The 17088-nt window shown below is 35.3% G+C and overlaps 3 protein-coding genes and 1 pseudogene across 16 annotated transcripts in view; all 4 read right to left on the bottom strand.

The window, feature by feature from the left end:
- Positions 1-17088, bottom strand: part of LOC105233125 (endothelin-converting enzyme 2) — a 789700-nt gene that overhangs the window by 287116 nt on the left and 485496 nt on the right. For 13 of the 14 annotated variants that reach the window (XM_049449945.1, XM_049449944.1, XM_049449943.1 and 10 more), the window contains one exon: positions 10274-10357. The exons of the other annotated variant lie outside the window; for it this stretch is intronic. In XM_049449945.1, the coding sequence (XP_049305902.1) occupies positions 10274-10357 (84 nt within the window). The remainder of the gene's footprint in view (positions 1-10273; positions 10358-17088) is intronic. 14 annotated transcript variants of the gene reach the window in all.
- LOC125776616 (uncharacterized) overlaps positions 1-17088 on the bottom strand; it is a 468092-nt gene that overhangs the window by 91594 nt on the left and 359410 nt on the right. The window lies entirely within an intron of this gene.
- Positions 3292-5447, bottom strand: LOC125776757 (uncharacterized). The gene is made up of 2 exons (XM_049450311.1): positions 5324-5447; positions 3292-4922 (listed from the first exon to the last, which is right to left on the bottom strand). The coding sequence occupies exons 1-2, from the start codon at positions 5332-5334 to the stop codon at positions 4499-4501; spliced, it is 435 nt and encodes a 144-aa protein (XP_049306268.1). The 5' UTR covers positions 5335-5447; the 3' UTR covers positions 3292-4498.
- On the bottom strand, positions 7356-7485 carry LOC125776901 (small nucleolar RNA U3; annotated as a pseudogene).

A 17088-nucleotide genomic window follows, 5' to 3' on the forward strand; every position in this document is an offset into this window, starting at 1 on the left:
ACCGCAAAACCCAACTATGAATCCCAGACAATTAAATAATTTTTTCGAACAACCACAACAAAGGCCATATTTTACTAATATAGGTAACCAATTCGCACAGAACCATAACATACAACGACCATTATACCAACCACCTCGTCCTATGGTTGCCAAACCACGACCAGAACCGATGGACATTGACAGAAGTATCCAAACTAAGCAGATTAACTACATGAACCGACCACAATTTGATTTAGGTAAAAGACCACCCATGCCCACTGCCGAGATAGCCAAACTACAAAGAAATTTTAATATTCAGACAGATACTTACCAACAAACAGGCACAGAAGAACCAGTGCCAACTATGGCTGATTATCAGCAAACTATTTCAGAACAAAAAGAACAGACAGATTACGATGAAACACTTAGCGACTATACCGAAGTTATTGAAAATAGTGACCAAGAACAGCAAACCGATTCTATTTATATTAATTTTTTAGAAATAACTGACTCCTCACTTCCATATTTCGAATGTACGGTGAGTAGCGGACAAATGCTTAAAATACTGATTGATACCGGATCCAATAGAAATTATATTCAGCCAAAACTTGTACAGAATCCACTACAAAATGAAACCCCATTTAATGCAGGATCCGTAGGAGGTAAAATAAAAATAACCCATTACAAAATGGCTAATTTGTTTAATGATCCAAAATCAATAGTTAAATTCTTTTTATTACCCACACTCAGAACATTTGACGGAATATTAGGAACTGACAGTTTGAAGGAACTTGGTGCAATTATTGACACCAAAAGAGGTAAATTGTTCCTTAGAAACGGCATGAGTATTCCCATAAAAGAGAAAAATTTTGAATCAGTAAATGCAATTATACCCAAATTAGATCATCTCGCAAATTATCAACGAAAAGAATTAAACCATTTGCTAAAAAAATGCCCAAATTTGTTTGCAAAACCCGATGACAAACTGACCTATACCACTAACGTTGAAGCTGAAATACGCACAAGTACAGATCACGAACCACTTACACATAATTGTAATTGGGAAAAAGGTGGAATAGCGATTAAAAGATTGAAGTCATACCCGGATGAGTACAATAAGGAATTACTCTATAAACCAGGAAAAGAAAATATTGTAGCCGATGCATTGTCTCGAGTACCAAAACAATATGAAATTAATTCAATAACAGAAACCCAACACAGTGCTCAAAGCTCTTCTCATAATCTTATTCCCAGCATTGAGGTACCGATAAACGCTGTTATAAACCAAATTTTTATTTACAAAGGACATCCTCCTGACTACAAGTTTACCATTCCATTTCCTACATTCCATAGACACACTGTTTTTCAACCAACATTTTCTGATGATGATCTAATGAAAATATTGAGAAAGTACTTAAACCCTTCAGTAACAAATGGAATCTACACGACAGAAGACATAATGGGACAGATTCAAAGACTGTATCCGGAAAATTTAAGATCCTTTAAAATCAGACTTACTCAAATGAAGGAATGAATAACAAGGACCGCAAAAAAATTAAAACTTAGACACCAGTGCAGACAATATTTGTTAAGCAAAATAGCAGATTAGGATCTAAACTTTCACCACGATATAAAAAGGAAATTGTAAAAGAAGACAAACACACAACAATTATTACAGCAAATGGGAGAGTTGTTCATAAAAGTAACATCAAAAATGTTTAGTTAGTCAAATGTCTAACTTACAGAAAAATAAAAAAAAAGGTGCGTGGAGTCCCTACGCGCGGATGAAGTTATACTTCTTAGTGATATTCAGAAATGCATATCATTTTGTATGAAAGAAAACCAGAAAACTTAAATTCACATTTTATAAATTTATTATGCACATAAAATGAAGAATAAAGCAAAGTCTAAATGAATGAATTTTGACTCAGAAAGTAGTTCCGTCGCTTCGTTGCGGAAGAGAATATGCAGCGTAATCATCTCTCTATGTGTACGCATATGTATGTTTGTATGCTTGTGATTTATTTGTTCGGCAATGTATGCAAATATATGTACATATAAGTATACTTATATGAATGTATGAACATGCAAGTCAATGCGCGCACATGCGTATACATACACTCATATGAGCATGTGCAGATACACAATATAGGATAGAAGACAGTGGCGTAACTATACCGTTCGAGGCCCGTGGCAAATTCATCGAATGGGCCCCCTGCCCTCCCACTTCCCCAATATATAAAGAAGCTGAACCAACAGCAATAGTATTTTTTATTTTATTATATTTATTTATACACTTTTATTTGTAAGAGTTAACTAATAAATCACTACGTGAAGTAGGTACATACAAACTTTATAATTATAATTTCTTGATTTTCTAGTTATTCACTTTTAATTAAACGTACCTAATTTAAAGTACATATTGAACTGAAATCACAATTTTATTTTAAGTACACAATTTTAATTATTAAAATTCCTTTCTTCGGACTTTCTGTTCAGCAAAAGTGTTAATGACATCATCAAAGTTCAAATTTCGGGCCATAGAATTTTCGATGGATAGAATAGCCAAATTGCTTAACCTTTCTTGTCCCATAGAATTTCTTAAATAAGTTTTTATCAATATCAGTTTTGAAAATGATCGCTCGGCACTAGCCGTAGTTACAGGAATGGTGAGAAATAACAGAAATGCAGTGCACACTTCAGGAAAGCTTGAAGATATAAAATGATTCTTTATTATTAATAAGTCAGCAAGTTCTCTTATAGAAGATGACCTTTCTATTTCGTGTTTAAAAGAGGATCGAAAACTGAGAATTTCTTTGGAAAAGGACATATGTAGATATATCTTTTGTATATAAATGGACAAATCCTAAAGCCTTTTCCAATAAATCAGTATCAAGTATCAGTATCAAGTTTTGCAAAGTGGCAGGCTGCAAGAAACTAAAATTGGAAACAATTTCATTCATTCCAAGGAAACGCGATCTAAGTTGATTAATGATGATGTCTAATACACGATAGAATACGTTCACTTTAAACAAGCTTTCAGGATCTTGGAGACGTTCATCCTCACAAATTTCATCAAAATGACGTTTCACTTTTCTCTGACGAGTTTTAGAAAATTCAGGGTTTATAGACCATTTAACTGCAATACTATTTGCTTCCGTTTTTAAATCTTCAAATTCATGTCGATACTTTTCAAGTTCTTCTAGACAGACTTGCAAACGCTTTGAAGCATTTGAAAGATCGATGGCTTTAGATTGAAGTGCTTTAGAAGCCGCGTCTATGGTTTGTAAGACTTTGCAATGGAAACCCAGCAACATAATAAAATTGTAGTTCTATACCTTCTTCTTTAGCAAGATAGCTTCATTTCTCTCATCTGATTTGAAATTTGATAAAATGCTTTTTGTTAGCGCTTTTTGAACATCAACAAATCGAACCTTTAAAGCAAACATGGCATCAAAGCGTCCTGCCCATCTAGTTGGATTCATTGTTTTTAATGTTACTGAATTTGATGATACAACGGTTTCTCCTTTTTTGTTGTCAGATATAAAACTAGATAATATATTCCATCGTCTAATACTATGGCCAAAAAAATTATAAATTTGTTGCACAGTTTCGAATAATGTTTGTATTTCTATGACCTCTTTTACTGCATCATTTACTACCAAGTTTAAATTATGAGCAGCACAATGGACATACGCTGCATTTGGCTCTATATCTCGTATGAGTTTTTGAACTCCGCCATAAGTACCTTTCATGGTATTAGCTCCATCGTACCCTTGTCCACGGCACTTATTCAGAGAAATACTTTTGTCATTTATGGATTTTATTATCTGCTTGGACATTGCTAAGGCAGTTTGATCCTTAACCTCATGAAATCCTAAAAATGACTTTAATTACGAGCGTTCCATTTTCATTTTTCTCGATTACACAGTAACGGTAAAGTTCACACAATTGATCTGTTTTGGAAATATCTTGAGTAGTACCAAACAAAATGGAATAAAACGGTGCGGTGACTATTTCATTTACCAGAGCATTTTCCACTTTTTGAACCAGAACAGCAATGAGCTCATTTTGTATTTTTGGACTTAAGTATTTAAACTGGCCCTTAGGTTTGCTTAGCAACTCTTGTAAAATAGGATCGTATTTGGCTAATAACTCAACAATACTCAAAAAATTTCCTTTTGGACCAGAATCGTTGCCATATACCGTTTCTTTATGGCCACGAAAAGCTAAATTACAGGTTGAAAGTGTCAGAGTAACATCAAGGAGTCTAGTGAGTACCTGGCGCCAAAAAAATTTTTCTCTCTTGATAATGGACTCTTGCTCTTCATCTAGTGTTCCATGTAACTGCCACTGTCGATGTACAAAACATGAATGCAAATGTTCTTTCGATGCCTCATGTCTTTCTATGGCTTCCACAATATGTTTCCAATCATCATAGCCTTCCATCCAAATATTTTGTATATTTTTAGATGCCCTATTTGCGAATAACCAACATACATAGTTCACAATATGCTTTTTAAAGCAATAGAGAATAGGACAGCCATGTACGTTCTAACTTTACGCCAGATTTAGAAACAGTGTAATAATATTTATCTAAGAAAGATCTATTGTAACTATCCCTTAAAAAGGGGCCTTTTGGTTTACAGTGTCCGTTTTCGATCACAAACCGTTTTACTTGATCATTGAGTTCTTTAAAGTTATCTTTAGCAGTAACATGCGGTAAAGATTTTAATTTTTCTATGTCCAAACATGATTCATTTAAAGATTTGCTCGTACCTGGTTGTGGTTGCTCTGAATCTAAATATTCACTGTTATCGGGCCCTGCGATATTGCCACTTATGTCATCATTTTCTGCCTTTCCGTCGCGCTTTGGTAACTTTTTATTTTGTTCTTCAGACTCCTTCTTTCGCTTTCGTTTTTCGCTTTCACTCTGATACTTTCTAGAACAAAACCGCAAAAAGTTTGTAATAATACTATAATTTTTATTTATTGAAAAATCTACTTAATTGCTAACAAATGCCAAAAAAGCGACCGTAAAAATGTTTATAACGAAAGTCCACCGATTCAAACTTCAATTCAAGTGTCAAATTTTGTAAGTTTTGAAAGAACGATGAACATAGGTACCGAAATAGTTTTGGTGGTTACGAATGTCAAAATAGTGAATTGATTTTGAAATGCGCGATGAGAATCATTATTTTAAATAATAATTTCGTAACTTGTGATTTCAAACTTTACTACCGATACCTACCGACGACGTAAATGATTAATTTTATGGGTAGATTAAAAATTAAAATAATTGTAATAGTATAAATTATTTTAAATATTAGAATAAAATTCTTACCGAGTAGACATTGTCAGCCTATTTTCACAATTAACTAATTAAATATATCCTCACTTGCAACAAACAACCAATTCTTACAACAATAAACTGCTAATTGCTTGGTGAGTTCTTGCGTAATACAATAGTGGAGTTTTTCATATATACAAACTCGAATCGGGGATTCCCCAAGCATCAGCAAGTATTACCAACATAAATTTTAAAAAGTGTTGCCGTTTGAGAAAGAAAAAAATACACCAAACTCATTTCAAAATTGCGCTAAATTTTAGCTGTGAATTTTTAATGGCAATAAGAGAAGATGTGTTTTTATGTGAATTTATTTAACCATTATTACATTTATCAAAATCAACTAAATTAAATAACTGAATATCTTTCTGGTCATCATTACGTTCGGGTGCGGTTGGTGTGCCTTCACCAGATGCCGTTTCTTTTTTTACAGTTTTAGTCATTTTCTTCAAATCGTGTTCAGGCAACATAAAAGTGTGGCAATTTTTCTTAAGAATTGAACTCTGTTAGTAAAATCAGAGACAGTCATAACATAACACTTTAATGTAAAAAAAAGACAAAATATTAAACGCATCAATAACATTGTGGTCGGGGAATACTAAATCCTTTGGGGAATTCCCAGCTCGTTATTTTCCTAAAGTTTTACGGCTCTGACAATTAACTTATTGGCTTAAATTTACGATCGTCAATAATTTTTACAATTTTCTACTAGATTCCGAAAAATATTTTTTAGCGCATTGTATTGAGAAAAAAAAGCGCTGAAGAGTCTAGAATTGCGCTATCTAGCGCGAAATGCGCTAAAACGGCAACACTGATTTTAATGCCGGCAGTATACCTAGTCTCAGCGAGACACCCTGAGACATGCCCAGTGAATATGAATGTAAACCAATATACACATTTTTGATGTATGTTTGTCCACACATGTTTCCGAAATTATTACGAGTAATTGAATTTTGACCATTCTTTCTAAAACTGGGTTAAATTTTTTTTTTTACTAATGCATTGAAAGTTTAATACCTAGGTTTATTTTTTTTTTAGTTGTGTATGCAACTAAGAAGGTAACAAATAAATTAAAGACAAACCTTTTTTTACTTAAGTAATGTTTTTGTGTAATAATAAATGTTGGGAATTGAGATTTCCTCTGACCGGGGGCCCCTTTGGGCTGGGGGCCCGTGGCATTTTGCCGACTTGCCACCCTATAGTTACGCCACTGATAGAAGATGTATCCCTTTTAACATCGTATACTATACAAATAAATATTTTTCTTACTAATAGAAATTAAAATAAAGAAAAATATTTATTTTTATTGTATACGATGGTTCTAGTTATAGTATAACATAGGATGGTTCTAATAATTTTGTTTAAGTATAGAAATATATATACTTTATAGAACATTTGCTTTCGCAATAAATTTATCACAGCAATATACATATACATAATATGTATATACATATACATAATATTGCTGTGATAAATTTAATTTCTATTAGTAAGAAAAATATTAATTTGTATTGTATACGATGTTAAAAGCAAAAAATTAAAAATTTATTCTGGCGGGATTCGAACCTGGGACCTGTGTTAGCATCTTGACCTTCCAAGCGCTTACCACCAACACCACCATTGACAATTAGGTTGCGCTGACTTAAGTATGATTTGGTTATTCATGCAAGAAACATACAATGGTTCTAATAATTTTGTTTAAGTATAGAATATACCTACTTTGTAGAACATTTGCTTTCGCAATAAATTTATCACAGCAATATACATTTACATAATATGTATATACATATGCATAATATGTATATACATATACATAACATTGCTGTGATGCCCTGAGAAGTATAGTCTTAATAAATTTATTTTTAATTTTTTGCTTACTAATAGAAATTAAATTTATCACAGCAATATTATGTATATGTTTATGTATATTGCTGTGATAAATTTATTTTCTATTAGTAAGAAAAAAATAATTATTAGTATAGATTTCCAAAAGCACCGAAATGATTCTGTGAATTTATTCATTAAAATCGCCACTCAGAAGTCATTTTATCCCTTGTAAGCGAACGATTTTCTTAAATCTCACGCTCCCAGATAAAACCATATACCTCGTCCTCGTGGGTCAGTTTCAAAAACCACAGAAATGATTCTGTGTGATTCTGAAAGGCCAACGCAGAGTATTTCAACCAAAACATACGTAAAATAGTTGAGAATTCGCAGAAATGAAAGACAAACGAAAGAAAAAGAAGTATAACTTCAATAATGCACAAGCATACAAACATACATATGCGCACACATGTGAATATGTCACCAACCAAAAATTTAAACATTGTTCTACAAAAACAACAACAGCATAAGCATGGAACATTGTGTTGTGTTGTTGTGTAGGCCGAGCTGTGCCGAAAGAAACGAACAAACGATCGCCGATTGTCACCGCTTCGCTTGCTGCTCGCACATCTTCGCAGACAAGGTTGCGCAACTTTGCGTTACTTTTATATGGAAGTTGCGCAACCAGAATCTATCGCAACCTTTTCCGGCGTCGTATAAGAAGTATAACTTCAAAAAAAAAATTAATTATTTCTAACCTTTTATAATTCAGGATAGTTCCAGGATAATTTAACTCTTATTGTGGTTGCCAATGGCAAAGGCAAATCTCGACATTACGAACTATACAGACGCACATACCATTACCATCTATAAAGGAATAGGGAAGCTACAAACGTCATCCATAAAATTAATCCACTTAATAGATCTTCAGCAAATAGAAATTGAACTTCTAAAAATTCGTGAACATACCATTAAAGATCTTAAAACAAGTTATCTCTTTCATACTCTAACTCACGAAATAGTACAATCACTCACTGCATTAAATACACTCACTTTGCAAGACCGCCAAACTAGATCAATAAATTGGATTGTATCAGCCTGGAAATATGTTGCAGGAAATCCAGATCATGATGATCTATTAATAATACAAAATAATCTAAATAGCCTTAATACAAACAATAACAACCAGATCATTATAAATAAACAACTACAGAATAGAATTAATGACTTAACTACAATTTCAAATATGTTAAAAAATGCAATAAAGAAAGATAATTTGTTTAATAATGAAATAGCAATAAGTTTCCAAAATCAAGAAAGACTAATCAAAGAAGAAATAATAAATGTCAGATATGCAACTCAATGGGCAAAACAAAATATAATAAATACTTTACTTTTAAACGAAATAGAATTACAAAAAGTCCACAAAACATTTCAAAAATATAATATAACAACTCTATCAGTCGAAGAAATGTTAGAGTTCGCTGAAGTATCAGTCTTACATAATAAAACAGCTATAGTTTACATTGTAAAAATTCCAGAATTAGAAGCAACCAATTATTAATAAAACCAGTTGTAAAAAATAAACTAATAGTTCACTTAGAAACAGATGAAATATTTTTGTCCAAAAATTCTATGTTAAAAGTACCAAAAAATTGTAAAATATCCAACAATATAAAAATTTGTAAAAAATATACAACCATTAACTTAAGAGAATCCAAATGTATTTCTAAATAGTTCACTTAGAAACAGATGAAATATTTTTGTCCGAAAATTCTATGTTAAAAGTACCAAAAAATTGTAAAATATCCAACAATATAAAAATTTGTAAAAAAGATATAACCATTAACTTAAGAGAATCCAAATGTATTTCTAAATTAGTTGAGGGCAAAGAATCGCTGTGTGATTTCAGTAATGCAGACCATATCCCAGAAATCGAAGAGATTGACAACAGCTTAATCCTACTTAACAACTTTAACGGCAGTCTAATACAGAATAATATAACCCATCATCTGAAAGGAAATATCTCGTACACTATTGGAATGAGAACATAACCATAAATAATAAAGAATTCAGCAACAAGGAGAAAACTATTTTGAAACCCGGAGCACCACTCATCCAAATGACCCCAATAGAATTGGATCGTCTTCAAATATTATCATTGGAATCCTTACACACACTCAACATAAAAAATAGGAAACAATTAGACCAAATAAATACAGATTCCTCCTCGAACCGAATAGCTATAATTTTTCTATCGGCCATTATTATAGCAATAGTTGTAATACAAAAATTTTGTATAAAGCCAAAGGAAAACCTAATCCTACAAATTATTATAGCAATAGTTGTAATACAAAAATTTTGTATAAAGCCAAAGGAAAACCTAATCCTACAAATTGGAAAAGTTCCGACAGAAATCGTGAGTGAAACGAACAATTTTCCTAGATCAGTCCAACCATAATTTAATAACATACCATACTTTTAAAGCTACTTGAGGACAAGTAGGAATTTGAGGAGGGAGAGTTAATACAACAAATATTTATTTCAACAATATTCATTGCAACAATGTTGTTAAAGTTGAATAACATAAACAAACATCCGCTGCAACTCCCAAAAGTGATCGACATTATTGCTGATCAATAAATAATAATATCAACAACAATAATCAACTTCAATTCTGCTGACCATTCAACATCCGTTAAACTTTGCCGACGCCGCTGCCGTTGAACCACAGCTAGCTTAGGGTATTTTTAAGATTCTATGTATCAGTTTCTTTTAGAAATTCAATAAAGAAGAACTTAACTTATATAAGTTAGCTACCTCCATTATTTTATTTATATACCATAAAAAATATCATTTGTATGAAAAATAATAATATTTTTTATAAGATATTGTGAAACGTATAAAAATGGGATCTCTCGTACACCGATTTGTTCGGTTATTTTATTTTCATTTTTACTTATTGTACATATATAGGTACATTAATGAACTATCGTAATTAAATTAGGTAGCCCGGAATTCTGGGGAATATTGTGGCATTATTTCCAATAATACCGGATTTTAATACAATACTAGTTATTAGCCCGAATACTTAGCACATATGTATACATATATTATACTTACCAGGGGATAAATATCCTGCAGTGAGGAAATGTTGTATAAAACCGAACTGTTCCAGAAACCACGAAGAGTATGTTCCACACGAATCTGTAAAACGATTTTAAGACAATGAGTCTGTTCGAATTAAATGAACTATCAAAACCATTATCTGATAAAGGTACAAATATAGAAATTATTAAATGTGAGCGATATCTAAAATACCACTTTCATTATTCTATACAAATTTATTCTTAGTAATAGCTTGGCTGGAAGTTATAAAACATCGTTTGTAAACACGTTCACTTCTCTTAAATTTTTCCTCTTTACCATTCTCTTATTGAATTTGCCATTCGCAACACCAAAGTGTACAAAATTCAACTTGTGCAAGAATCGAAGCCGCTCAACATTCCCAAGCGTCATCGGTTCCAAGAACATCCGATGTTTTTGAGCCAAATTTTGTTCAGCCATGAGACCCATTTCTGGTTCAATGGATATGTAAACAAGCCAAATTACTGCATTTCGGACAAAGAGCAACCTTAAGAGATTCAAGAGCTGCCATTTCATGCAGAAAAAAACAACGGTTTGGTGTGGTTTGGGGCCGTTTTAATCACCGCTCCTTATTTCTTCAAAAATGTTGCCGATGAGAACGCGTCTGTCAGTGGCGACCGTTATTGAATTATAATAACCGGCTATTTGATGATTGGCCACTAGATCGTGTGATATCAGACCATTAGACTATTTCCTGTACGCAAAATCTAAAGCATATGTGGACAATCCGGCCTTGAATCAAAACATAACATGTGTCATTGACCACTTCCTAGTCGAAATGCTCAAATGAGTCATGGAAAGTTTGACTCAACTCCAGTGAAATATTTTCATGTCGTATTTTCCCAATACTTGTTTACAAATGAGAGCGCGCGTATATACATATGTGTAGGTAATTGTACTGTAGGTAACAATTGTGCAATTGCTATTTAAATTATAATACTAACTTCAGTTTATGAATCACAGTTTCTGCAAACACAAATGCACAAATGAGCGCTCAGCACACACCTATTAGCGGTTGTATTCTATTTGTTTGCTTAGCCACTCTTAGTTAATAATGACATACTGCGCAAATATATTTTTACTTGGTTATTTTTTATTTTTATTTTTTGGAACGAAGTTCCTTACGGCAGGCCTGCAGAAGATAGGATTTTGCTGCGGGAGCTAACTGAAAAATAAATAAAAACCGTAAGAAATAACCCGTAAGAAATAACCCGTAAGAAATATCCGTAAGAAATAACCCGTAAGAAATAACCTGTAAGATCGCTAGTTATAGCCTACTTTTAGGTTTTGCAAAATAATTAGGTATGAAAATCTGTAACATTATTGTGTATGCAAATTATGCATAGAGCGCAACAGACTGCAAACTACATCTGCCAAATATTAAAATACAGAACAAAATATTAAAATATCATTGAAGTGAAAGGTATTAGTATGGATGGCCACAACGATATTGTGTACATGCAAAATGGACAGCTGTGTTGTCTTGGTACATGCCGGCCATGCTGTATGTGCTTGCACTAAATACGTTTATGAGGAGTTGAGTTGTTGCATATTTTTTGGCGCAGGGTTTGAGGAAATAACCCGTAAGAAAAATACTGTAAGATCGCTAGTTATGGCCTACCTTTAGGTTTTGCAAAATAATTAGGTATGAAAATCTGTAACATTATTGTGTATGCAAATTAGTTTTGAGTGAAGTGCGGAACACATAGAGCGGATCAGACTGCAAACTAACTACATCTGCCAAATATTAAAATACAGACGTTCTTATGGACACTGTTATTTTGACAGCAGCACGACTACATGACTGCAGGCCGACAGTTGTCGTTCCCGCTAACTTGAATATTTCCTATATTTGCCAACCGCAGTAGGACGACAGTAGCGTTGACAGTAGAATGGAAGATAGAAAGAGGAGGTAAAGTGGTGATGCCACTAATATGTAAAATGTAAAATTATTCACAGGTCTAACAAACTTGACGTTATTTTACAAATAAAAGCATAAAATTGCTCTATTATAGCTCTATTATATCATTTGTAATAACAATTGATAACTTAAAACAAAAACAAATTTACCAATTTTTACTTATTTTTTGCATAAAAAAAATTTCACTTTGAACAAAATATTAAAATTTCATTGAAGTGAAAGGTATTAGTATGGATGGCCACAACGATATTGTGTACATGCAAAATGGACAGCTGTGTTGTCTTGGTACATGCCGGCCATGCTGTATGTGCTTGCACTAAATACGTTTATGAGGAGTTGAGTTGTTGCATATTTTTTGGCGCAGGGTTTGAGGAAATAACCCGTAAGAAAAATACTGTAAGATCGCTAGTTATGGCCTACCTTTAGGTTTTGCAAAATAATTAGGTATGAAAATCTGTAACATTATTGTGTATGCAAATTAGTTTTGAGTGAAGTGCGGAACACATAGAGCGGATCAGACTGCAAACTACATCTGCCAAATATTAAAATACAGACGTTCTTATGGACACTGTTATTTTGACAGCTGCACGAATACACGACTGTAGGCCGACAGTTGTCATTCTCGCTAATTCCTATTTGCCAACGACAGTAGAACGACAGTAGAATGGAAGAAGAGATATGAGGAGAGTGGTGATGTCTCTAATATGTAAAATGTAAAATTATTCACAGGTCTAACAAACTTGACGTTATTTTACAAATAAAAGCATAAAATAGCTCTATTATATCATTTGTAATAACAATTGATAACTTAAAACAAAAACAAATTTACCAATTTTTACTTATTTTTTGCATAAAAAAATTTCACTTTGAACAAAATATTAAAATTTCATTGAAGTGAAAGGTATTAGTATTTTTGCAAATTGTATCGATTCTACATTATCCGAAGGAACTTCGTTCCTGCCTGGTGTCCCACGACAGCGCATTTCTTGTTTTTTGAAAATTTGTGTTCCCTTTCTAACGTACGTATGTTATTATTATTTTAATACATTTTCAGAGGCAACTTAGATCTTTAAAATTTAATAAAACAATTATAAAAAAACTAAACTGAAAAATTTCACAAATTATATATTTATATAAGCATTTTCATTAAACGGAATTGCAATATGTTTAAAGAAAATACATATTATGGTCACAAATATCTTTTTATTTTATATATGTAGATAAATAAAACTGCCTTGCATATGTACGTATAAAAGCCCACAACTTGAGAAAAGATTTTTCAATTGTAACTAAAATGAATTTTTACAACTGGCATCATCAACCTTAACAGTTTTATCACATATATGTACATTAGGGGTTGTTTAATGTTGACCCAATTTATGGGTTAAAACAAATCACTGTACTATCTCAAAGTGTCAATTTGCACTCACACTCGGGCGAGTCTTTAAAAAATAAAAGATGTCTTTGAGAATTTAAAATGCACAATTTATTTAAAATGATACTTTGTTTACAAAACAATAGTTTAATTAGTATGCTGGACCGCTGCAAGTCGGCGCGGGTGGAACGATGTCGATCGAAGCAAACAAAAAACGAAAGACGGTGTCGACAGGCGCAGTATGGAATCGTGTATCAAACGAATGTAAATGTGCGGCTTGTATAGATCGAATGTGTTGGCGAAAGGTGTGTATGGCGAATGAGTTGAATCTGCTCAGGGGACCATCCTTTATGCTGAGTGTGGTGTCGTCAAGTATTAGTGTGTGCTACTTTTTCCGGCTAAAGTGGGGGGGTGCTTAACTCATTTAAACATCCTGGGCCCCCTAGGCGAATGTTTTGCCTAGTATTTGTATAAGGTGGTAGATGTAATTCGGCTTACTGTCTGCGAAGTAGCCGAGGTTGCAGAATATTAGCTGTAAGAAGCGATTTTGGTTTTAATAGCCAATTGTATTTGGTGTAAATATTGGTGCTTGAGGGAATAATTGATTCTGCGTGCTTTGACGATTTTTGTATTATTATACCAAAAAAGTTCTTTGCTTTTATTAATTTTATTAATAGATTATTAATTTATTAGTTATCGGTTTGGCATACCGGTAGTTTATTATATGCCTTTTCTGTATTATCGGCACCGTTTGGACTTTATTTACTCTCGGCTTATGAAGGACAGTAACTCCACGCCTGGCTCAGATATGGCCAGAATGGGTACTCCTTACCCCTGGAGTTAGGGCTGTGACAATAGATGAATCTTGCGAGAGAGTGGCCGGTAATTGCGAACGGCTTCAATTCGTACAGTGGAGAATTCTTCATAATTATTTATTCACCTATGTGAGGAGCGCTTATGTAGATGCGAATATGATTCGACCTTGTGGAAAATTTTATTATGAGTAATATTTATGGAGGATGGAGTCATGTGTAGAAGTTCACGCAAGTGAGGAAAGTTCTCTGATCGCCATTCACTTGGGAGTGGCCAAAAACGATTCTTTTGCATATGACTCTAGAAGCTCACGACTTCCGGTCTTTGACCAAGTATCCTCTGGGTAGCCTAAGAACATCCGTTTGAAGGCGAGCTAAAGTGAGAAGGCGAAACATCCCCTACATAGGGTTGTGCGCTGGGTTTGGGACCCGCCACGTAAAAAACACCCCCAATGAAAAGGAACAACAAGCCTCGGATGAGTGACCCCCCTTTTGATGACGACCATGGCAAACGAAATAAGGACTACGAATTGAGGGCATGCACCTGGAATGTCCGGTCCCTTAATTGGGAAGGTGCCGCTGCCCAGCTGGTTGATGTCCTCGTGAAAATAAAGGCTGACATCACCGCCGTCCAAGAAATGCGATGGACGGGACAAGGACAGAGACAAGTAGGTCCTTGTGACATTTACTACAGTGGCCATATAAAGGAGCGCAAGTTTGGTGTTGGATTCGTGGTGGGAGAGAGACTCCGTCGCCGAGTACTATCATTCACTGCGGTGAATGAACGTCTAGCCACAATCCGCATCAAAGCGAGGTTCTTCAACATATCGCTGATTTGCGCCCACGCCCCGACTGAAGAGAAGGACGATGTGACCAAAGATGCCTTTTATGAGTGCTTGGAGCGCACTTATGAGAGATGCCCCCGCCACGATGTCAAAATCGTGCTTGGCGACTTTAACGCCAGGGTGGGCAAAGAAGGTATCTTTGGCACTACGGTCGGTAAATTCAGCCTCCACGACGAAACATCCCCAAATGGGTTGAGGCTGATCGACTTCGCCGGTGCTCGAAATATGGTTATCTGTAGTACTAGATTCCAGCATAAGAAGATACATCAAGCTACCTGGCTGTCTCCGGATCGAAAAGCCACCAACCAGATCGATCATGTTGTGATAGACGGAAGACACGTCTCCAGTGTTTTAGATGTGCGTGCGCTCCGAGGTCCTAACATCGACTCGGACCACTATATTGTTGCAGCCAAGATTCGCACCCGCCTCTGTGCAGCAAAAAACGCACGCCAACAAACACAAGGAAGGTTCGACGTCGAGAAGCTGCAATCACAACAGACAGCCGAACATTTTTCTACTCGGCTTGCACTCCTGCTCTCTGAGAGCACTCATCAACAATTCGGTATAAGGGAACTGTGGGACGGCATTTCAAACTCCTTACGTACAGCTGCAACCGAAACCATTGGTTTTCGGAAAGTGCAAAAGAACAGCTGGTACGACGAGGAGTGCCGTGTCGCAGCGGAGAGAAAACAGGCTGCCTACCTCGCAACGTTACGATCGACCACAACACGTGCGGGATGGGATAGATACCGAGAGTTGAAGAGGGAAGAGAGACGCATTTGCAGACAGAAGAAGAAAGAGGCCGAAATGCGTGAGTACGAACACGTCGATAAGCTGGCCGACAGGGGTAATGCTCGAAAATTCTACGAAAAGATGCGGCGGCTTACAGAAGGTTTGAAGACCGGAGCATACTCTTGTAGAACCCCCAAAGGTGATCTAGTTACTGATGCCCAGAGCATACTTAAATTATGGAGGGAACACTTCTCCAGCCTGCTGAATGGCAGTGAACGCACAACACCGGGAGAAGGCGAACCCGATTCCCCAATCGATGACGATGGAGCAGACGTTCCATTACCCGACCATGAAGAAGTTCGAATAGCAATCACCCGCCTGAAGAACAACAAAGCGGCAGGGGCCGATGGATTGCCGGCCGAGCTATTCAAACACGGCGGCGAAGAACTGATAAGGAGCATGCATCAGCTTCTTTGTAAAATATGGTCGGACGAAAGCATGCCCAACGACTGGAATTTAAGTGTGCTATGCCCAATCCATAAAAAAGGAGACCCAACCGTGGGATTAGCCTCCTCAACATCGCATATAAGGTTCTATCGAGCGTATTGTGTGAAAGATTAAAGCCCACCGTCAACAAGCTGATTGGACCTTATCAGTGTGGCTTCAGACCTGGTAAATCAACAACCGACCAGATATTCACCATGCGCCAAATCTTGGAAAAGACCCGTGAAAGGAGAATCGACACACACCACCTCTTCGTCGATTTCAAAGCTGCTTTCGACAGCACGAAAAGAAGCTGCCTTTATGCCGCGATGTCTGAATTTGGTATCCCCGCAAAACTGATACGGCTATGTAAATTGACGTTGAACAGCACCAAAAGCTCCGTCAGGATCGGGAAGAACCTCTCCGAGCCGTTCGATACCAAACGAGGTTTCAGACAAGGCGACTCCCTATAGTGCGACTTTTTCAATCTGCTACTGGAGAAAATAGTTCGAGCTGCAGAACTTAATCGAGCCGGTACAATTTTCTATAAGAGTGTACAGCTGCTGGCGTATGCCGAGGATATTGATATCATCGGCCTCAACACCCGCGCCGTTAGTTCTGCT

The sequence above is a fragment of the Bactrocera dorsalis genome, chromosome 2 (assembly GCF_023373825.1).
Source record: "Bactrocera dorsalis isolate Fly_Bdor chromosome 2, ASM2337382v1, whole genome shotgun sequence".
Classification (NCBI taxonomy): domain Eukaryota; kingdom Metazoa; phylum Arthropoda; class Insecta; order Diptera; family Tephritidae; genus Bactrocera; species Bactrocera dorsalis.